The 22,977-nt window shown below is 51.2% G+C and overlaps 1 protein-coding gene across 2 annotated transcripts in view; it reads right to left on the bottom strand.

Moving 5' to 3' along the window:
* The window catches only part of PAXIP1 (PAX interacting protein 1), a 102,036-nt gene that overhangs the window by 56,185 nt on the left and 22,874 nt on the right, over positions 1–22,977 (bottom strand). For both annotated transcript variants that reach the window (XM_048837586.2, XM_075125992.1), the window contains exon 5: positions 22,275–22,388. In XM_048837586.2, coding sequence (XP_048693543.2) covers positions 22,275–22,388 — 114 coding nt within the window. The remainder of the gene's footprint in view (positions 1–22,274; positions 22,389–22,977) is intronic.

Below are 22,977 nucleotides of genomic sequence, written 5' to 3'. Positions count from 1 at the left end.
AGTAATGGTAACATCCTATTGCTTAAAGCACTTAAATTACATTTTACAATACGCTAATAAGTGTGCTACTATATTATCCTCAGCCTCAGATTTCCCCTTCCACCAGCAGAAGCCAGAACAGCTCTATCTGGGGGATAGGTCATTTTCAAGTGTACCAGATTTTGCTAGTCATTAGAACATAAGAATGTAAGACCAGCCATACTGGGTCGGACCAAAGGACCATCTAGCCCAGTATCCTGTCTTCTGACAGTGACTAATGCCAGGTGCTTCAGAGGGAATGAAAAGAATAGGCAATCATCAAGTGATCAATCCACTGTTGCCCATTCCCAGCTTCTGGCAAACGGAGGCTGGGGACACCATCGCTGCCCATTCTGGCTAATAGCCATAGTTCCATACCTCAGCAGAATTAGCCTGCCTCTGCCACAGCATGTTTGCTGACTGGCACAGACACACAGGCTTTAGACGAGAGAAAAGTGCATCAGGCGGGAAGCCAGGACCACAAATTCAAAACTCACCTCTTCTACTCATTATTGTTTACATTTCTCTCTATTAGGCCTGTACTCCTACCTCAGTATCAGCCCTCCCCAACAACACTGATTTTACAAATAAGTTAACTGTGGAAATGTAGAAGGTCACTTCAGACAGAGCTCAGAACAGGACTTAGTCTCTAACAGAGCAAACAAGTCTCAGTCATACTGCCTTACAAACCCCATGTGCCAAATCTGAGGATAACTCAAGAATTAGAGGTCTGTGCTAGGGATCTGAAGGTCCAGAGTTCAAATCCAGTTTACAGTCCATACGAAGAGTCCTTACGACTGCAAATGATGGCATCTGATTTTTCCAGCTCTCATTTTTAAACACAGTTTATTTAATTCACACAGTGAGAAAGCTTCCTTTAAAACTGAATTTATAGTTAAAAATCCATTATAATCTATAATGGTACAATGCATAACAAAATACAGGCGCCTCATGTTTAACAGTCTGTTACACATTTCTATTGCTTGTATTGCACACTGGTAGATTGGATGGTTGAGAGTCACGGTCCCGGTTCACCACACTCCACTCCTACCCAAATCTATAAGGGAGCCATTGTTAAAATATTAGCTCAGCAGCTTCACCTCTTACATTGCTCATGTTGGGGCACAGCACCAGCAGGAGACATTCTGGATTGGCCTAAAAGCTATAGCTCCTTTTCCTCCACCAGCAACAACAGCCTTTCACACCCACGCCAACTTCCTGACATCAGACTTTTACAAACAGATCTATGGTCACTTTACAGATGAACAGCTCTCTGTTCCAAATTGTGCACATTACTCGTCTACATAACCATGCATTGTTGTTTCTATTATCCCTGCCTCACCCCAATTCCCACAAGCCTGCTGCCTCTTACCTTTAATGAATTAGTTTGTACACATTTTGGGGTAACGTCTTTTATAGCTCCCTGCACAACTAGGGCCTCTGGGTGCTACTGTAACACAATTAGCATCCCAACCTACCCTAGTCCAAGTTATTCTACTCCTGAAGCAAACCTCAACCTCCCTGCCCACCATGTTTCTCTCCATCATGCTCTCCCTATTTCCATTCTATTTACTCTCTTTCATAATAGAAGAGGATGTTCAATTAAATTGAATGACTTATTTAAAACGGATAAGAGAACAATCTGTGGGCCTCACCCCCACAAGATATCAGACGCCAAGCATTCAATAGGATTCAAAAAAGGATTGTACAGATAATAAGGATACTACATTTACATTAATAGAATTAAATACCAGAAAGGATATAAACCCTCATGCCCAGGACCTTAGGAAGATACTGCTTGTATAAGTCAGCTAACCCATAACTGCTCACTATGGAGTTTCTTACCCCTTCCTCTGAAGTATCTTGTTCTGGCCACTGTCACAAATCAGATGCTGGTCTAGATGGACTACTAGTCTGATACAGTATGGCAATTCCTACAATCCTATTTCCTCCATCAACTTCTCTTTCCATCCCTTTGGTCTCCTTCTCCCTGTCCCAACTTTCTACTTCTCCCTTGATCTCTATTTCCCTTTCTTACTTCCTTTCATCCCCCCTCTCCCCACTCACTGCCACCTCATTTTAAACATCCCTCCACCACCACATAGAGACAGGAAGACCTCTACAAACCCAAAATAAAGGTAAACGTGGAACCCTCAAAAGCAAACTCATGTTACATTTGTAAGCCTTATCCCCATGACCCCTACCTGCCACCTTTTTGTTTGTCTCCCTTTGTTATGTTGTTATCTTTACATGGAAAGGCACAGAAATGACTTTTTGTGTGTTTCCGTGGAGTGCCTGACAGAGTTCTGGGCATTATGTATAAAAGGTATGACAAAGTTCCTCCTCTGCCCTGGTGGGTCCTGCGCTTATTGGCGGATTTTCTCGCCTCAGAGGTTCACGGCAGCTCTCAGTTTGGCCACTTTCGTGGCTCAAATCTGCCGTTCACTCAGTTAGCCTCATCACTGGCCAGCATGGGGAAAGGAAGAACAACAATCCCTGCAGTCTCTGCTGATCCACCTAGTGGATCGGGGAACAGGCCAGAGACCTTCCCCCCTGGTGGAACCCACAGTCCAGGTCAACTCCTCTGATATCAAGTACGGAGTTGGGGGGATGGAGGGAACCCGGGCCCGTCCTCTACTCTAGGTTCCAGCCCAGGGCCCTGTGGATTGCAGCTGTCTACAGTGGCTCCAGTAACAGCTACGTGACAGCTACAACTCCCTGGGCTACTTCCCCATGGCCTCCTCCCAACACCTTCTTCATTCTCACCACAGGACCTTCCTCCTGATGTCTGATAATGCTGTACTCTTCAGTCCTCCAACAGTAGGTGTTCTCACTCTCAGCTCCTCGCACCTCTTGCTCCCAGCGCCTTACATGCACACCACAAACTGAAGTAAGCTCCTTTTTAAACCCAGGTGCCCCGATTAGCCTGCCTTAATTGATTCTAGCAGCTTCTTGATTGGCTGCAGGTGTTCTAATCAGCCTGTCTGTCTTAATCGTCTCCGGAAGGTTCCTGATTGTTCTGGAACCTTCCCTGTTAAGGAGACGGAATCGTTCTTCACTCGCTCCTGAGCTATCTGCTTTCCTTTCTTTCCTAAAGCCCCCCGGCCCGGATTTTTCACACTTTTCCTTTTGCTTAGTTTCCCCCCCCGCGTTTGGGCCGGACGCTTTGTTTTTTTGGTTTCGTTTTTTCCCGTTTTTTTGAGCTGCGTCAGTGTGCTGGCCGGTCGCCAGCACCCCCCCCTCCGATGCCTGCTTTTGGACTTTGCTCTTTGCTAATTTGAAACCCCCGGAGGAGGGGGGGAGGACTGCCGACCTGTTGTCCGGAGAGGGGAGTGGACCCCCCCAGACCCAGCTGTTTTGTTTTTTGCCTGGACTTTTTCCGAGAGCCTTGGGACAGAGCCAACAGCTGTAGCAGACGCCAGAGGCCGGAGAATTTCTCCCGGGCAGCTATGAATCATCGTGGAGAGAGGCCGTAAGACTGAGGGATTTCTTTTGAATTTCTACCCTCCGGGGGGGGAGTTGACTGCATTTCAGCTGCGTCTGCGGCGGCACAGGGGTGTAGCAGGGAGCTACCCCCAGATCCATCGGTGCCCCCAACCCCCCCACCACTACTACGACTATCACGGCCCCCGCTGCTTCGTCCCTGCTGGCAATCTGCCATCTGCCTTCGGATCCAGCTGTTTGCTTTGGACTTTGCCTTTTGGACCGGCATAATAACCGACCAAGCGAGACTCTTTGGACACTTGTGGTGGGTTGTCCTCCCTCCACCCCCCCCCCCGGACTGTTTACCCCATAGCCTACCCCTACTGCCGGACCCCGATTTTTGCCCCCCCTCCCCCTCCCAGTGTTTCCCTGTCACTCCCTGCTTACAATGGCAGAGAAGGAGGGACGCAAGGCCCCTCCACCGAAATTGGTTGCCCCTTCCTTATCTACCCTCCTGCCCACCCCTCAAGATTTCCCCACCGCCTCCATTGTTAGAACCCCTGCCACCGCCCCCGCTGGGGCATCGGCAGTAGGAGGCACCGGGGCGCTTACTACTGCTGCTCTGGTTTCTGCCCCATTAGATTCTAGGAACCCCCCCCCGGTTAGACGGAAAAATCGAAGCGGGCCAAAAGGGAAGGGCCCCGCTAATGCCGCTGGACCCTCCGTGGCAGAGGCCGCCCCCACCACAGTGGCCTCGTCATCGATCGCGGCACCCCTCCCAGCTGTTCCCTCCACCAGCTCTGCGATTATCCCTCCCCCGGCCCCCAGGACGTATGCCCGGGTGGCGACAGGCCCCCCCTCACCTGCCGCCTCCTCATCTCGCCCACCCACTGCCTCCGCTGCCATCACTAGCAATCGGGGCCCTTTTCCCGCCCTGACCAGGAAGCACGGTGTCCGTTGCCTCCTAGTGCCCGCCTCGCCCCACGTGGAGGCATACGTGCAGGCGTTGGCGAAAGTGGTAGGACCCATGGCCATTGTGGCGGCCTCCAAGATGTATGGGAAGGTCGTTTTTTTTCTGGCCTCGGAGACTGCCGCCCAGGAGGCGGTGGAGAAGGGCCTAGTGGTGGGGGGGGTGTTTCTCCCCCTAGAACCGCTAGAAGATTTGGGCGTTCGCTTCGTCCTCACCTCCGTTCCTCCCTTTTTGCCTAATGTTGCCCTGTTACCTGCTCTTTCCGCCCTGGGGAAGCTTGTCTCTGTTATTAGCCCTCTCCCGTTAGGCTGTAGGGACCCCGCCCTCCGTCACGTCCTTTCGTTCCGCCGGCAAGTGCAGATTTCACTGCCGGCGGGGGTGCGTGACGGAGAGGCGCTCGAGGGGTCCTTCCAAGTTCCCTACCAGGGAGCCCGCTATAGGGTCTTTTATTCCACCGGAGAGGCCCGGTGCTATCTCTGCCGCTCGGCAGGGCATGTCCGCAGGGACTGCCCTTTGGCCCGGGGGAGAGGGGCACCTGAGACCCCCGAGACCCGGCGGGATATCGGCCCTGTTGTTGCCGACACCCCCGGCCACCCGGCACCCGACACCACCCCCCCTCCCACCCGATCCACCGCTGCCCCCGTCCGGGCCCAAGAGGCGCCCCTCCAACAACGCCCGGGCGACCACGGGAGTCCCACTCTTGCCGTAACCACCTCGGCAGAGTCCATGGAGGGGGGTGTGGCAAAGCTTTTGCCGGGTGCAGGAGAGGGCTCGCCCCACGGAGAACCCCCCGCCCCTAATGCTGCCTTACCGCTACCCCCCCAAACCCCTGAACCTCTGCCTCCGCGCCCCGCTCCGTCCCCTGCTACTCAACCCCCGGACGACGCCATGGAGGGCTGGACTGTAGTCCAGGGGAAGCGAGGCAAGCGGAGGGCTCGAGCTCCGCTGCATTCATCTGACGCGGAAGCCCCCCGGAAGACCAGGAAGGGAGGTACCGACCTTGAGCCTCCCGCCTCGGCCACGAGTGAGATCCATTCGCTGGTGTCGGGAGGTGAAGATAGACCAGCATTGGAGGGTGGAATCCCCCCTCCGCGGGGGACCCTCCCCTCCGAAGCCCCGGGGGAAGCCCCTTCTAACCGGATACCACCTGAACTCCCAACGAACCCCGACGTGACCGTCGAGGCGGGCCCTAGCGGAGAGGCCCCTGGGGTGGTGGGAGTTGGCCTCTCCTCTGTGTACGCAGAGATTGAAGCCCTTGATTTGACCCCGGTCACCCAGGGAGGGGATGATTTCCTGCCGGCCGGCCTCGATTTGGGCAATCTCACCCCAGGCCCCCTCTCCCCATGTTCTCTCCCCCTGACCGCCTTTCCGGGTGAGCACCCCACGGAAAGTGGTTTACCACCTGAGGCCATGGCTGCCACGACCACCCCGGAGCCAGTACCTAGCATTCCTCGGAGCCCCCTCCCTTGCCCCTTAACCCCCGACCCTGCTCGGGAGGCACCTTCTTTTTGTTGCTCGCCTCCTGAAGCCCAGGGCCTTACCTCTGCCCCTGCCCCCACCCCTATTCCGGTTCCGTTTCCCTCCTCCTGCAAGGCTACCGCCGCCCCTGGGGTTATTTCTTTTCCGCCTTTTGCAGATTCCCCCCAGGGAGCAGTCTTTACGTTTTCTAGTTGCGACTCCCCAGGAGTTGCACCTTTCCCCCTGCCATCCCCGTCCACCCCAAGGCATGAGATGGAGTTAATAACCCCAGCCTGTCAGACACCCCGTCGGCGGTCCGCACCCTGCCTACCCGCCTTAGCGGACCACGAGGCTGTATCAAAAGCCCCACCAGGGACTGCTCTGGGAATTGTAACCCTACCCCCCCATGAGCTGCAGCACGCACTACGGGAGTTCTTAAAACAATGCCGTGGTGCCCGCGATAGGGCACAGCTGGCTCTCCAGCAATGGGGGGACTTTGATCGACTCCTCCGGGCCGCGAGAGCCCTTATGAGGGAGGGTAGACGGCAAGGGAGGGGCGGTGCCGCGGCCTACGAGCGGGCCCGCAGCTTCCGGAAAGATTTACTTACTCACGGGATGGGACACGGGTTGCTACGCGACCCGCCGGGGGCCTTGAGTACCCCCACCAATGAGAACTCCCCATTCCCCCAGCCCTCCGCATGACACCTCTCACTATTGTAACCCTGAACACCAGGGGCTGTAGGATGGCTCTCCGCAGGTCCCAGGTGCTCTCCTACCTTCGGGAGGGGGGGTACTCTGTGGTTTTCCTGCAGGAGACCCACACGGACCCAACCGCCGAGGACAGGTGGCGGCTGGAGTGGGGGGACGGGGTATACTTCAGCCACTGCACGGCTTGGCAAGCTGGAGTGGCGACCCTGTTCTCCCCCACCCTGCGGCCCGAGGTGCTAGGAGTCACTGAGGCCGTGCCGGGCCACTTGTTGCACCTCCGAGTTCGTCTGGAGGGGCTCGTGGTCAATCTTGCTAATATCTATGCCCCGCAAGTGAGTTCACAGCGGCCACAATTCTACCAGCAGGTGTCCGAATTTCTCGACACCCTAGATTCACACGAGTGCCTGATCCTGGGAGGGGACTTTAACACCACCCTCGAGGAACGGGACCGCTCGGGGGCCGAGCCGAGCCCGGCCGCCGCGACCATTCTCCGAGACATAGTCGACTATCACTCCCTAGTGGACGTCTGGCGTGACCATCACCCAGATGATACTTCCACCTTTACCTTTGTTCGGGTGGAGGCCCGTCGGTCACACCGCTCTCGGTTAGACCGTATTTACCTATCCCGTCTCCATCTCTCACAGGCCCACTCCTCCACCATTCGGCCGGCCCCTTTTTCCGACCATCATTTAGTTGCCGTCACGGTCTCCCTCCGTGCAGAGGGACCGGGGCCGGCTTACTGGCATTTTAACAACAGCCTGTTGGAGGACGAGAGCTTTGTGATGTCCTTCCGGGAGTTTTGGCTGGCCTGGCGGGAGCAGTGGCGTGCCTTTCCTTCGGTGCGGCGCTGGTGGGATTTAGGGAAGGTACGCGCCAAGCTCTTCTGCCGCAACTACACTCGGGGCACCAGCCGACGGAGAAATGCGGCGATAGAGCAGTTGGAACGGGAGGTCTTAGAGCTGGAGAGGCGCCTGGCCGCCAGCCCCGGGGACCCGTCCCTCTGCGGAGCGTGCCGGGAGAAGCGGGAGGAACTTCGAGCCCTCGAGGACCACCGGGCCCGAGGTGCCTTTGTCCGGTCCCGCATCCGCCTCCTTCGGGAGATGGATCGCGGCTCCCGCTTCTTCTACGCCCTGGAGAAAACGAGGGGGGCCAAAAAACACGTCACCTGCCTTCTAGCGGAAGACGGCACCCCCCTCACGGATCCGGAGGAGATGTGTGGGAGGGCCCGTGACTTCTACGCAAACCTTTTCTCCCCGGATCCGACCGATCCTGGCGCTTGCGGGGTGCTCTGGGAGGAACTCCCCACGGTCAACGTGGGCGACCGAGACCGACTAGAGCTGCCTCTCACCCTGGCCGAGTTCTCGGAAGCCCTCCGTCGCATGCCCACCAATAAATCTCCGGGCATGGACGGGCTGACCGTGGAGTTTTACCGCGCGTTCTGGGACATCCTTGGCCCAGACCTAGTTACTGTCTGGGCTGAGTCCTTGCAGGGCGGGGTCCTCCCTCTCTCGTGCAGACGAGCGGTGCTCGCCTTGCTGCCGAAGAAGGGGGACCTCCGCGACTTACGAAACTGGCGTCCCCTCTCACTCCTCAGCACGGATTACAAAATCGTAGCGAAAGCAATCTCGCTGCGGCTAGGGTCCGTGATGGCGGACGTGATTCACCCAGACCAGACCTATACTGTCCCGGGTCGCAGCATTTTTGACAACCTCTTTTTAGTCCGAGACCTTTTGGAACTCGGGCGGAGAGACGGTCTGTCGTTCGCCCTCCTGTCTCTCGATCAGGAGAAGGCGTTCGATAGGGTAGATCATGGGTACCTCCTGAGCACCCTGCGAGCGTTTGGATTCGGACCTCAGTTTGTGAGTTTTCTCCAGGTGCTGTACGCCTCCGCGGAGTGTCTGGTTAGGCTCAACTGGACCCTGACCGAACCGGTCAGCTTTGGGCGAGGGGTGCGGCAGGGGTGCCCCCTCTCAGGCCAGCTGTACGCTCTGGCGATCGAGCCCTTCCTCTGTCTCCTCCGCAGGAGGTTGACGGGGTTGGTGCTGCGGGAGCCAGAGCTGCGGCTGGTCCTGTCGGCGTACGCCGATGACGTCCTCCTCGTGGTCCAGGACCCGGGCGACTTGGCGCGAGTGGAGGCATGCCAAACCATCTTTTCGGCAGCCTCCTCCGCCCGAGTCAACTGGGTCAAGAGCTCTGGCTTGGCGGTGGGGGGCTGGCGGCAGGTAAGCTCCCTCCCACCCGCGCTTCAGACCATCCGGTGGAGTGCCGGCCCTCTGCTCTATCTCGGCGTTTACCTTTCTGCCACGCACCCTTCTCCGCCGGAGAACTGGCAAAATTTGGAAGGCGGCGTGATTGAGCGGATCAGGAAATGGACGAGGCTACTCCGATGTCTCTCCCTTCGGGGGAGAGCACTGGTGCTTAACCAACTAGTCCTGTCCACGCTCTGGTACCGGCTCAACACCCTAGCCCCGGCCCCGGGTTTCCTGTCCCACCTCCGGAGATTGATTCTGGAGTTCTTTTGGTCAGGATTGCACTGGGCCCCTGTTGGAGTTCTCCACTTGCCCCTGAAGGAAGGAGGGCAGGGCCTGCAGTGTCTATACACTCAGGTCCGCGTTTTCCGCCTCCAGGCCCTGCAGAGGCTCCTTTATAGTGCAGGTAGTTCGACGTGGAGCATATTGGCGCATGCCTTTTTACGCCGCTTCCATGGGCTCCGATATGACCGACAGCTCTTTTATCTTTGTCCGAGAGGTTTTCCGCGAGACCTCTCCGGGCTGCCGGATTTCTACCAGGACCTCCTCCGGGCCTGGAAACTGTTTTCAACGACCAGGTCCGTGGCGGCCATCGTGGGGGCAGATCTCCTCACGGAGCCCCTGCTACACAACCCTCAACTTTGTGTGCAGGCGGCGGAGTCCCGCACGGTGCGCCAGAGGTTGGTCCTGGCGGGAGTTACGAGGGTCGGGGACCTCCTGGACTACGACCGGGGGGACTGGCTGGATCCCCTGACGCTCGCTCGACGCATGGGGCTCTCCAGCCTTCGCACCCCCCGGCGCGTGCTTCAGGAGGTGGAGGCCGCTCTGACCCCCGCCGCTCGGGCTTATGTTAGCCGAGCCTTGCGCGAGGGCGCACCCCGCCCATCCCTTACCCCAGGCCCGCCGGACCTTTCCATCGGGCCCCTACCCTGCCGATCCCAACACACCCCTCATCCTTTCACTGCAAGCCGGCTGCATGAACTGCAACCGGTCGGTTTTCAAGTTGCATCACGGCAATATTTATATATACTCACGCTTCATACCCTTCATGCCCGCACCCTGGTGTCCCGCCCCGATACAAAGTGGCGAGATCTCTTACCACCTCTGGAGGGTGAGCAACCTCGGTGGGCCAGCCTGTACTCCACCTTGGTCCCGAGGCCCGTCGGGGACATCAGTTGGCGGCTCCTTCACGGGGCTGTGAGCACGGGCGTGTTTTTGACACGTTTTACCTCCCTTCCGGAGACTTGCCCTTTTTGCAACGTGAGGGAAACCCTGGCGCACGTCTATTTAGAGTGTGCCAGATTGCAGCCTCTTTTTCGGCTCCTCACAAATATTCTTTTGCGCTTTTGGCTTCATTTCTCCCCCCACCTCTTTATCTATACACTCCCCATCCGTGGCCCCACCAAGTCGCGGGATCTCCTGGTTAACCTCCTCCTAGCTTTGGCTAAAACAGCCATTTATAAGGCCAGAGAGCGGAGGTTGGCTCATGAGGCGTCCTGCGATTGTGAGGCCGTTTTCCGACTCTCAGTACATTCACGTATCCGGGCGGAGTTCCTCTGGGCAGCGTCCACCGACTCCCTTGACACCTTTGAGGAGCGGTGGGCGCTGTCCGGGGTTCTCTGCTCGGTGACCCCGTCCGGTTCCCTCCGTCTGACCCTCTGATTGAGGGAAAGAGCGAGAGCCGCCAGCCACAGCCGTTAGTTGCTGTGAATACCATCATTACTGTCTTCTAAGAGGGGTCCTATAATACATGGGTGTACCCCCCTCCCTCCCAACCACCCACCCCGCAGCCGTGCCCATCTTGTCGGGCACTCTCAGGAGAGGGAGGGTCGGTGACCCTGGGCGTGGCACTAGGTAACTCGAGAGGGTGGAAGACCACGAGTGTCGAGGAAGCCCCCCCGCTCTAGGCCACCAGGTAACTCAGGAGGGTGGAAGACCACGAGTGTCGAGGAAGCCCCCCCGCTCTGGGCCTGGGCTAACCTGAACACCTCTCCCTCCTGAAAGCTGTTGTGTTATACCTTCTGATTGCGTTGTTTTGTTGCTAAGTTTTTCTTTATCCTTTTGTATTCTCTGTAACTGTTACAAATAAATTTCTTTTCTGTTTCAAAAAAAAAAAAAAAAAAAAAAAAAACCTTCCCTGTTAGCTTACCCTTAGGAAAAGGGACCTACTTAACCTGGGGCTAATACATCTGCCTTCTATTACTTTCCTGTAGCCATCTGGCCCGACCCTGTCACATATCCCCCCACTCTGCTCAACACTACGGGGTTGGGCAACTTGGGATGACAGGCAGTGTACTCAAGACAAGCCATCTGCATTGCCATGGTGGCTTCCAGCCCGATGTTGTATGGTGAATTGGAAAGGTTGTAGGGACTGGAACCATCTGGTCACCCTTGTGTTCTTCTCTTTATTTCGCTGCATCCACTAGAGGGGTGCATGGTCGGTCACAAGGGTAAACCGTCGTCCCAGAAGGTAATAAAGTAGTTTTTCCATGGCCCATTTCACAGCTAGGCACTCTCTTTCAACCACGGCATACTTCTGCTCTCTCGGGAGGAGTTTCCTGCTGAGGTAGAGGATTGGGTGTTCTTCATCTCTGACCATCTGCGATAGGACAGCTCCCACTCCTACTTCAGATGCATCTGTTTGTAAAATGAATTCTTTGTTGAAGCCTGGGGCTATAAGCATGGGGTTACTGCAGAGGGCTGTCCCTAGATCCATGAATGCTTTCTCTGCAACATCTGTCCACTTCACCATGTCTGGACCCCGGTCTTTTATGAGGTCAAGGGACTCACCCTGGTAGCAAAATGGGGAACAAATTGTCGGTAGTGCCCCACCACACCCAGGAATGCCCGGACTTGCTTTTCTGATTCGGCCGGGGCCAATTTTGGATAGCCTCTAGTTTGTTTAGTTGGGGCTTGACCATGCCCTTTCCTACAATGTAGCCAATGTATTTAGCCTTGGCTAGCTCTATAGCACACTTGGCTGGGTTGGCTGTGAGGCCAGTCCGTTTTAGCGTGTCCAGAACCGCTTCCACCTTTCCTAAGTGGGCTTCCCAGTCGGGGGTGTGAATAATCACATCATGCAGGTATGCCACTGCATAACTGGTATGGGGCCATAGGAGCCTGTCCATAAGATGCTGGAAGGTGGCAGGTGCCCCATGCAGTCTAAAAGGAAGAACAATAAATATATTGAAACAGACCCTCTGGTGTAGAGAATGCCGTCTCTTCTTTCGCATCTTTGGCAAGGGGAATCTGCCACTATCCCTTTGTTAAATCAAGGGTGGTCAAAAATTGGGCATTGCCCAGGCAGTCAACTAACACATCGATACGGGGTATGCATCAAATTTGGATATCTCATTCAGCCAGCGAAAGTGATTACAAAACCTAGTGGTGCCATCGGGCTTGGGTACCAACACAATCGGGCTTGACCACTGACTGTGGGACTCTTCAATGACTCCCAGCTCCAACATCCTTTTTACCTCTGCCTTGATCTCCTCCCTTTTTGCCGCTGGGACCCGATAGGGCCTTAAAGTTACTTTTGCCCCAGGGTCTGTGATAATGTGGTGATATGCTTCAATGGTCCGACCTGGTTTGGTTGAAAACATGTCCTGGTATCGGTTGATCATCTCAGTTACCTCCTTCTTCTGGTTTGGTGTCAGATCAGGGGATATCCAGATCTGCTCCTGCATGTTATTTCCCTGGAGCGGGGTCTCTTGGGCCACTACACACGCCTCTCGTTGGTGCCAACGCTTTAAGAGGTTAATGTGATAAATTTGTTCTTGTTTCCGGCATCCTGGCTGCCGCACCTTGTATGTTACTTCCCCCACGGGTTCAACCACCTCATTGGCCCCTGTCATTGGGACAAAAGCTTGCTTTCTGTCGTGGGTACCAACACCATCACCCGATTCCCTGGTTGGAACTGTCGGACTTTTGCCTGGTGATTGTAATGGGTTCGCTGGGCCTCCTGCGCCTTTTCCAAATGTTCCCGTACAATAGGGGTGACCCGGGCTATCCGTTCTCGCATCTGCAACACATGGTCAGTTATATTTCTCCCCTCATCAGGTTCCTCTTCCCAGATTTCTTTTGCAATATCTAGTATGCCACAGGGGTGGCATCAGTGTAATAATTCAAAGGGGGAAAACCCAGTTGAGGCCTGAGGTACCTCCCAGATTGCAAACATAAGGTAGGGTAGTAGGGTGTCCCAATCCTTCCCGTCCCAACTTACCACTCTCCTTATCATTGCCTTGAAGGTTTGGATAAACCTTTCTACCAGCCCATCGGTCTGCAGATCATAGACTGAAGTTCTCAGGGTATGTATATGGAGCAGCATACTGAGATCCTTCATTAGCTTCAACATAAATGGGGTACCTTAGTCTGTTAATATTTCCTTTGGTAGCCCCACTTGGGCAAAGATCCCCACCAACTCTTTAGCTATCGTTTTAGAGGCCGTGTTCCGCAGGGGGACGGCTTCTGGGTAGCGAGTAGCATAATCCAGAATGACAAGTATATATTGGTGGCCCCGAGCTGTCTTCTCCAGGGTCCCACTAGGTCCATGGCTATTCGCTCGAAGGGGACCTCTATGATGGGAAGGGGTACTAAAGCTACCCTCAAGTAGGGATGGGAACAATGCAGCTGACACTCCGGGCAGGATGCACAGTACCTCCGCACTTCTTCATGTACTCCGGGCCAGAAGAATCGTTGCAGGACTCGTGCCAGGGTCTTCTCTACCCCCAAATAAAGGGCTATGGGCCAGACTTAATACAGCATTCTGGTGTTTTTGAGGTACTAGGATCTGCTGTACCTTCTGCCCCTGTACTGGTGCAACCCGATATAAGAGATTCTTCTTCATTATGAAGTAGGGTCCTGGTCCATGGGTTTTCCCTTCCATGGGGACCCCCATCTATTTCGGTCACCTCCTTCCTAATGTTGTCGTACCTTGGGTCTTCAGCCTGGTCCCGTCCAAAATTTCCTCTCCCGGGGCTAATCTGCCCGAGATCTAGGGAGCCAGTCTCTGTTGCCTCTACTGGTTCAGAGGCATTAGGGTGTGGGTCAGACTTAGGTGCTTCTCCCTCCTAGGTGGCCTCCTTTTCAGCTGCTCGGGTCCGCCTACCTACAAGAGCGACCCACTGACTTTGGGCCAGTATTCTGGTTCCCAAGGCCTTAGCTGCCCTTCTTTCCCTTTTCGTCTTTCTACGCTGTCTGGGAGCGGAGAACAAATTTGGGGATATTTCAGAGAAGGTTGGGGGTTGACAGTCTACTGTGGATGCCTCACTACTTTCAGGGCTTCCCCGTTTCTCCAATTCCCCGACCGGGAGTAAGTCTTCAAACCCTGGGAAATCCCTCCCTATGAGCACCGGCTATGGGAGTTTAGGGACTACACCTGCTGCTACCTCAGCAGTGTTCCCCTGAATCTCGATTTTTACTGGGATGGTGGGGTAATAACCAACTGTCCCATGGACGCATGTTATCCCTGTACGCTTAGCCCACAGCAGCTGACTACGCTTCACGAGGTTCCCCGAGACAAGCGTGATAGTACTCCCCGAATCAACTAGTGCTGTGGTCTCTACCCCATTTAGCTTTACTGGTCTGGTGTACATATGTGGGGTTAGTGAGACCCCCACAAGGAGGATTAAGGTGCATGGGTCTGCCCAGTTCCCCAGGTTACACTGCATAGGCTCCTTGGCATTGGGACACTGTGCAGTTATGTGTCCCCACTCCCCGCAGGTGTAACATCTGTATGGAGCCCTAAGCATTCCCCGGTCTCTTGGTTTGGGCAGTCTAACATCACGATCCTCTTCCCCCTCAGTGCTCCGACTCTTTGTGGCTTCTGGTGGGCCTTCAGCCCTTCTCTTTTTCCCCCTGGGCTCTCCTGGTGACCCAGTCACCTGAGCTCTAGGGCTTGGTGCTGCTAGTTTAACCCGGCGTGCTTCTTCCTTAACTGGTCGGGTCAGCTCCCTCACCGTCCTTCGCCTTTCTACCAGCGTGACAACCTCTTCGTAGGTGGAAGGTTCGTTCTGGCTTACCCAGGGACGAAGGTCTGGCGGTAGTCCTCTCATGTACCCGTCGATGACAAGAACCTCTACTACCTTCTCTGGACTCTGTGACTCAGTTCGTAACCACTTTCGTGCGAGATGGATGAGGTCATATAATTGGGACCATGGGGTTTTGTTTTCCTGGTAGCTCCACTCATGATATCGCTGGGCCCGCACTGCGGTCGTTACCCCAGATCTGGCCAGGATTTCTGCTTTCAGCTGGGGGTAGTCTGCTGCAGCCTCTTCAGGCAAATCATAGTAGGCCTTCTGGGCCTCCCCACACAGGAATGGAGCGAGGATGCGAGGATGTTCTTGGGGCCAAGCCTCCCGCAGGGCTGTCCTCTCAAAGGCCAGGAGGTATGCCTCTACATCACCCTCCCGTGTCATTTTCTGCAGCTAATTGCTGGCCTGCATGATCTGCGTCCCATCATGGCCGTGGGGGTTCAGCTCTGTAAGGGCCTTTACCTGGTTTACCAGTTCCTGCAACATAGCCCAGTCTTGAGCAGCCTGGTCCATCAGCAGGCGATTAGTCTCTTGCTGCAGCTGCACAGCCTCCTGTTGGACGGCTGCCTGGATACAGGTAGCCTCCTGCTGGGCAGCTGTGGCTTGCATCAGTGCCTGCACTACATCCTCCATTGTGGTGAAAAAAAAAATCCCTCTCCCCCCCACCCCCCAACATCCTCCTTCTTCCGCTGTGCTGTGCACACCAAATCCCATTCCTGACACCAGTTGTGACAAAGTTCCTCCTCTATCTTGGTGGGTCTTGCGCTTATTGGAGGATTTGCTCGCCTTGGAGCTTCACGGCAGCCCTCAGTTTGGCCATTTTTGTGAACCCACGGTCCAGGTTGACTCCTCCTGTGTCTGACCAGGAGTTGGGAGGTTTGGGGGGAACCCGGGCCCGCCCTCTACTCCGGGTTCCAGCCCAGGGCCCTGTGGAATGCAGCTGTCTAGAGTGCCTCCTGGAACAGCTGTGCGACAGCTACAACTCCCTGGGCTACTTCCCCATGGCCTCCTCCCAACACCTTCTTTATCTTCACCATAGGACCTTCCTCCTGGTGTCCGATAATGCTTGTACTCTTCAGTCCTCCAACAGTATGCATTCTCACTCTCAGCTCCTAGTGCCTCTTGCTCCCAGCTCCTTACACGCGCACCACAAACTGAAGTGAGCTCCTTTTTAAACCCAGGTGCCCCGATTAGCCTGCCTTAATTGATTCTAGCAGCTTCTTGATTGGCTGCAGGTGTTCTAATCAGCCTGTCTGTCTTAATTGTCTCCGGAATGTTCCTGATTGTTCTGGAACCTTCCCTGTTAGCTTACCCTTAGGAAAAGGGACCTACTTAACCTGGGGCTAATATATCTGCCTTCTATTACTCTCCTGTAGCCATCTGGCCTGACCCTGTCACAATATGCATCGAGCTCAAAACATAAAACATAGTGTTTATAAGCTTTTTAGGGCAGAACGTAGGGCTTAGATCCCCCAATACATAGCACATACGCAGACCACTGTGCCTGTGGAAAGCCCCAGTGAACTCAACAGGGCTCCACATCCACATCAAAAAATCAGTTTTGTTATGATTGAGGAGAGGGGATTTGTAGGTTTAATAAAAGAAGTGTGTCTTCAGAAGGGGTGCTTAAGGAAGAGGGGAGATTAGGTCAGGAAAGGAGTTTCAAACATCTGTACCAGAATAAGGGAGTCAAACATATCAAACAGCTGACCTCCTCCACAGGAATAAATGCACCGTCAAAAAAGTGTGGAAAAAATACCCAAGATATTTTTCTGTGATAGAAGACCAAAAATAACGAAGAAGCCCTATAGCCCAAGGAAGGGGAAGGGGAGAGCAGCTAAATTCTCCTGTGAACAAACACAATGGCTGCTTTACTAATAGCATATCATCGTGCCAGAGCAAAAACCAAAGTCTAGGAACACTATTAGTTTTTTCTGCACCATTTGATGAAAAAGTTAATGTGGCAGGTAAGCAGATGGAAGGAAAACTGAGAAATGACTACTGTGTACCATACAGTGGAGTCGCATCTTACGCGGGGGTTAGGTTCTAAAATCAGCACGTAAGGCGAAAATCGCATATAGTCAAAAACAGAGAGAGATAGAAGAATGAAAGAATAAAAAAGTGAGAAAGACTACTTCAATGTCGTTATGCGCAAATCGGAGTGCCTCAGGATGGCCAGAAGTTTTGTCTATGATCAGCAACACTTTAAAGTCAAGTCCTTTCTCTTCGAGGTACCGCTTGACCTCCGGAACCAATCCAGAAATAATGCTGTTGTCACCCAAGCCTTTTTATTTGATTACCAGAACACAGGCAGGAGATTTTTGTTCCTGCCTTTTAGGGCACGGGGATTTGCAGCCCTGTAGAGCAAGCCCGGCTTTATTAAATGCCCAGCCGCACTTCCACTTAACAACACAGTCACATGGTCTTTAGCTGCTTTGAAGCCAGGGGCTTGTCTTTCTGATTTTGAAGTGTAAGTGCGGTTGGGCATTTTTTTTCCCAGAAGAGCCCAGTCTCGTCAACATTAAAACTTGTTCCGGAAGATAGCCCTTTTCTTCTATGATTTTCTTTAATTGTTGGGGTAGACTTTTGCTGCCTCTTCATTGGCAGATGCAGCTTCTCCAGTAGTCTGAACGTTTCTGAGGTTGAAGCGGTTCCTAAAACTGTTAAGCCAACCTTGGCTGGCTTTGAATTCCTTCTCATCAGAAGGCTCTCCCTCTTCGGCGGGAGGTTTGAACAGTGCGTAGAGGCTAAGAGCCTTTTCTCACAATGTGTTGCCATCAATAGGCACACATTTATGGTTCATGTCTTCCAGCCATAAGTTTAATGCCTTTTCAGTCTTTACTAAAGTCTTACCATGCACTTGGCTCGTCACCTTAGCAGTTACTGGAGTACTTGATGCCACAGCTTGATGAATTTCTCTCTCTCGAATCTTGATGGCACAGATGCTACGTTCGTTGCGGACATATTTACGCGCTACGGAGACCGACATACCGTCTCTCGATAAGTCCAACACAGCCAGTTTTTCCTCCAGCGTTGGAACAGATCGCTGTTTCTGAGGTTGGGCACCAGATGAAGTAGTTGGCTTGCGTTTAGGGGCCATGTTGTACAAAAAATACAAAAAATTTATAAATCGATTCCCGAGCGCTCTCCTGTCGACTCCTGTACAGTACTCCACCGCCACGAGTTATTGTTATTTTTCTTTTTTTTTTGCCGAATGCATATAGTTGAATTCACGTAAGTTAAATGCGCGTATGATGCGACTCCACTGTGTTAAGATGAATCCTCTAGCAGCAGCAGGAGTATACTGCATGTGTGGCATTAGACAGGAAGAGAAAGGGGAAAGAATTAAAGAAAAAAAGGGGATCATATGACATGCAAGGTGAAAACCCGTCCCACTTTCCACCCCCTCTCAGATTCTGACAAACATGCTCAGGTCCCCTACCACAAAACAACAAGAAAACAATTTTTTCAGAAGGAAAATTTGCTTTCAGTGCTCATATAAGGTAAGGAGGGTATCAATAAGGAAGATGAGTTTCTGAATGGGTTTAGGTCCTTATGGCTAAGCACCAGATACATACTACACAAATTTACCAGACACAGAATATTATCATTCCTCTGACTATTCAGATGATCTACTGGAGGGAGCTAATAAGATTGTGGACAAATTTTAGAAGCCTACTTTGACAGTCTGTGTCAAGGAACCTGGAGATTTTTTAATGTGAGCAAAAAGCAGGTAACCTGTAAAACTTATAACTAAAAATAATGTAGTTATATCTGAACACTGAAGAAAACATAACAATGGGACAAATTAATTTCACTCACTACTGCACCGATGATCCTCATATGAACTGTTCAATAAATATTTGTATTAGGCACTGAAGGGAATACTTATTTTGCTTAATCTAAAATAAACTTGTTAAAAACGCACCTAACATTTTTAATACAAGACAGTTTATTTGCAAGTAAATGCAAATAAATCAAATCTTCCACTCAGTTTCTGGTGCTTAGATATTACAGTGCAGATGTGATACTTCCTGGGGGTAACCAGGATTGTGAGACACTTCACTACCACCTGCCCTTAGGGTCAGAAGCCTTGTCTATGCCTGCCATGGGTCAGCTTCCTGACTCAACCAGCCACAGGCAACACAAGCTCTCCTCTAAGCCTATGCAGGCCCCTCTCTCTCTACATGTTAGAGAAGGGGTGGACAAATTACGGCCCTCCGGATGTTTTAATCTGGCCGTCGAGCTCCTGCTGAGGAGCGGGGTCAGGGGCTGGCCTTGCTCCACGCGGCTCCCAGAAGCAACAGCAGGTCCCCCCTCCGGCTCCTAAGCATAGGGGCAGCCGGGAGGCTCTACACACTGGCCCAGTCCAAGTGCCAACCTGCAACTCCCACTGGCCGGGAACCACGGCCAATGGGAGCTACAGGGGGTCACCTGCGGACGTGGCAGTGCGCAGAGCAGCCTGGCTGCGCCTCTGTGTAGAAGCCAGAAGGGGGACATGCCACAGCTTCTGGGAGCTGCTTGAGGTAAGCGCACCCTACAACTTACATCCCTGACCCCCTCCCGTGCCCCAATCCACTGCCCCACCCCTGATCGCCCTCCCAACCCCTCAGTCTCAGCCCAGAGCACCCTCCTGCACCCCCAACCCCTCATCCTCAGCCCCACCGGCACCCCAACCCCCAGTTTTCATGAGCATTCATGGCCTGCCATACAATTTCTATACCCAGATGTGGCCCTTGGGGCAAAAAGTTTGCCCACCCCCGTGTTAGAGATAGGCAACTCCTGAGCCTTCCAAGCATCTCCCTGGAGTGTCTAGCCTCTGCTCAATAGGCCATTTGCAGTATTCAGGGATTCATTTCTCTCAAAGAAGCAGTATATCCCAGCTTCTCAGTTACAACTTAGATCACCACTCCACTTAACATACAGCACTCAAACAAGTTAATAAATAAATACAAGCAACAGTTTTATTTACCAAAAGAATAGAGATTCAAGTGATAGCAAGTACTGGAAACAAATGGTTACATATAAGAGAGTCCTAACATGCATTCTAGAACCTATAAATACTTCATGTCTTATAGAGCAGAAGTTCACCCCCAAAGCCCTTCTAGCATTTTTCATCCAGGAAGGCTGTGATCCCTTTTTCATGAGACAAGCCATACTGTCAGCTTGTCTCCTTGGTGAAGGATGCTGGGTGTTTCTTGGTACCCTTAGACCAGTGGTTCTCAACCTAGTTACTACTGTGGCCCGCAAATGCGGCCCACAATATGTTATGTGGGCTGCATCCAATACTACCCACATGGCCCTGAGGATGTCACATGGGCTGCTGCTGTGTGCTGATCAGGCCGCAAGCTGACCATGGGCCGCAAATTGAGAACCACTGCCTTAGACATATTACAATAGTCTTTGTTCTTATTCATACACAAGACATTCCCTGCTGACTGTTTTTTCTTGGGGTCTCCCTCTCTTGTGGGCTTTGCAATAATTTAATTAGCATCTGGCTCCATATGTAAATAGGCTTCCATTATAAGACACACAATATATAATGACCAGATAGACAAATAAGTGTCTGCTACTTCTTGAAAGGAACCTGTTTAAGACAAGTCACCTTTTGGTTCCCTGCCTTAACTCCAAGGCTTTGAGAACATAATTTCCAGTACAGAGAAATAACTCCTTAAATACTATACTTACATACATTTCAAAATGATCATGGCGACCAGTGGGTTACTGCGTCTTGATAGACACCTCACATGCCACCCTTAGGTGAACTTAATATGCATATATCTGACCCAGAGGATCCCTGTAAAACCCTATGCATCCCCTATGCCCTCTGGCACTAAGAGGTTCCTGGGTCACAATAGACATATCAGTCATTTCAAGGCTTCTGAATCATTCAATGTATGCTTTGGATACCAGTACTACGTATGTACTGGAACCTATTAAACTGTACTGGTTGATATAGTGTTTTAGTTTTATTTATTTATTTTGGAGGGTGGAGAAAGGGGGGGGGGGGGGAAGAGAGGGAGGAATACTAAGATTCCTGCACACAATCAATAGGAATACCTTTTCCTTCTCCCAACTCCAGGCCACAAGAGGCCCAAAGATTTCCCAGATTAATTTTATAGCTGTGAAAAAAAACAAAAATCACACTGTTGATGGGATGGTAGTAAATTGAATCAATGTACTGCATACAGACACTATGTACTTTGCAAACATTTATAAAAAATTTATTTCTCAATCAAAAAATTTCCAAACTTGACAAAGGTCTACACAAGTTTAAAGTATATATTTTAGACCCCCCAATTCAGCAAGCCTTCAGACACACGCTTAACGTCACAATTTTTTTAGACCATTCACATCCATAATGTCAAGCATGTGTTGAAGTACTTGCAGGATCAGTGCCTAAGTTACCAAAGAACAAAACAAAAACCAAGGAAAACCTTGCTGTATCAGGTAGCTAGAAATGTCTAAGTAGAATATTTTGTGGTTTGGTCTTTTTAAAATATTTAATTATGGTTTGAGAACACACAGTAGGACTTTTTTTCTCCTGACATAAGTAATTATACTGGAACTGCCATAACTAGAGCATTACTAATAGGACACTATAAGACTCTGTACTGGTGTTGTCTCCATGTGCCATCTTTAGCAAATCCCTTAGCCTCTGTTATTCAGTTTCCCCATCTGTATAAAGACAATACCACTTATTTAATCTGAAGGTTAGCTGGGGTTTGTGAAGAGCTCTGAATATTAAAAATTATGTATAAATGCTCAGTATTTTTCATCAAAATATGGTGCAGTAATTAGTGGGACAAAATAACCCTTCATCTTCCTCCAAGAGGAAAATCCTTTGGGGATTTTGTTATTTAGGGTTTCCTTTTGGATTCTTCTCCCCATACACATACCCCTAAAATGTCAACAAAATGGAAGGCACTGCAAATCTTTTTTCAGTGATAGTCCAGTAATAAGATTAGAGAGTCAATATGTTGTTTTACAGTATTTCTACTCTAGCCTTGTAATTTTTCTTCAGGAATGCCACGCAGTCATTATAAAGGACATATACTAACTAATGCACATGCTCTACTGACTAGTGTATATGAGTAACTAGGAAGGCAACTGTAAAGCCAGTTAGTTATTTATCAAATAACTATTTGATGTCTAAAGTTTGTATGCAGCTACAAATCAGATTAGAAATACATAAATTGAAGCTGGGATACCTTTTGAATTAATCAAACTCAAAGCTTTAGGGAAAATAAATATGAGACAATTAGCTGCAAAGCATTAACATGATCAGTTCAGCTGTTCAAATCCAGCAAGCAATTTGAGACTCTAAAGAACTTCAGGAAAGGTGAAAATTGTTTGATTATTCAGAAGCAAATGAGAACTACACCAGGAAAGATTGTACATGTCATAAACTCTTACCCCCTTTGGCTCAGGCACAACCAAATGAGTACACTTATTATTGAGGCTCAGCTGGCAATCCCCTCCATAAAAAGTAATCAAAGCCCACAGCACACTTCGGTCTTCAGATGAAATCTAATAGGAAGTTAAAAATAAACCTTTTAGATCTATGCAACAATACTTCTTTTGCTTGAAGAGCATTATTATAGCTTGTAAAATATTGTTTAGCAATTTGAATTATGTTCTACTTCCTACCATTTTTAAATAAAGGATTAGTATTAAAGTTTACACAAAACACTGAAGGACAATTCCTGAACCCATACAATGAAAAGAAACTTTAGAGATGTTCCTCACTTTTGCTAACCTGAAATTAAGGTATTATTTTGGGGGGAGAAGGAGCAAGTAACAACTATAGTACTAAAATGCAAATATCAGGTTTTGTAGATTCATTCAAGACAGCCTGTTCATTTAGCTTCAACCATTACCTTACAAAACTAGCTACTCAAAAAAAACCCTCTTGCAAGTAAAGTCCATAAAGCAGTCCTAGTTATTGTATCAGCATTCTCCAACCTAGGGAATGTCATTATTGAATAACAACCCAAAATCTGTAGTTTATCCAAGGCAATGGCTACCTAATTCCTAGGCATTTTATGTAATTGTAATGACCAAGACACCCACAGCCTTAAACAAATTCCAATTTCAACATTCTTCAGATTTTTAAGGA

This window comes from Caretta caretta, chromosome 2 (genome assembly GCF_965140235.1).
Source record: "Caretta caretta isolate rCarCar2 chromosome 2, rCarCar1.hap1, whole genome shotgun sequence".
Lineage (NCBI taxonomy): Eukaryota > Metazoa > Chordata > Testudines > Cheloniidae > Caretta > Caretta caretta.
This window is presented reverse-complemented; position numbering and strand designations above follow the sequence as displayed.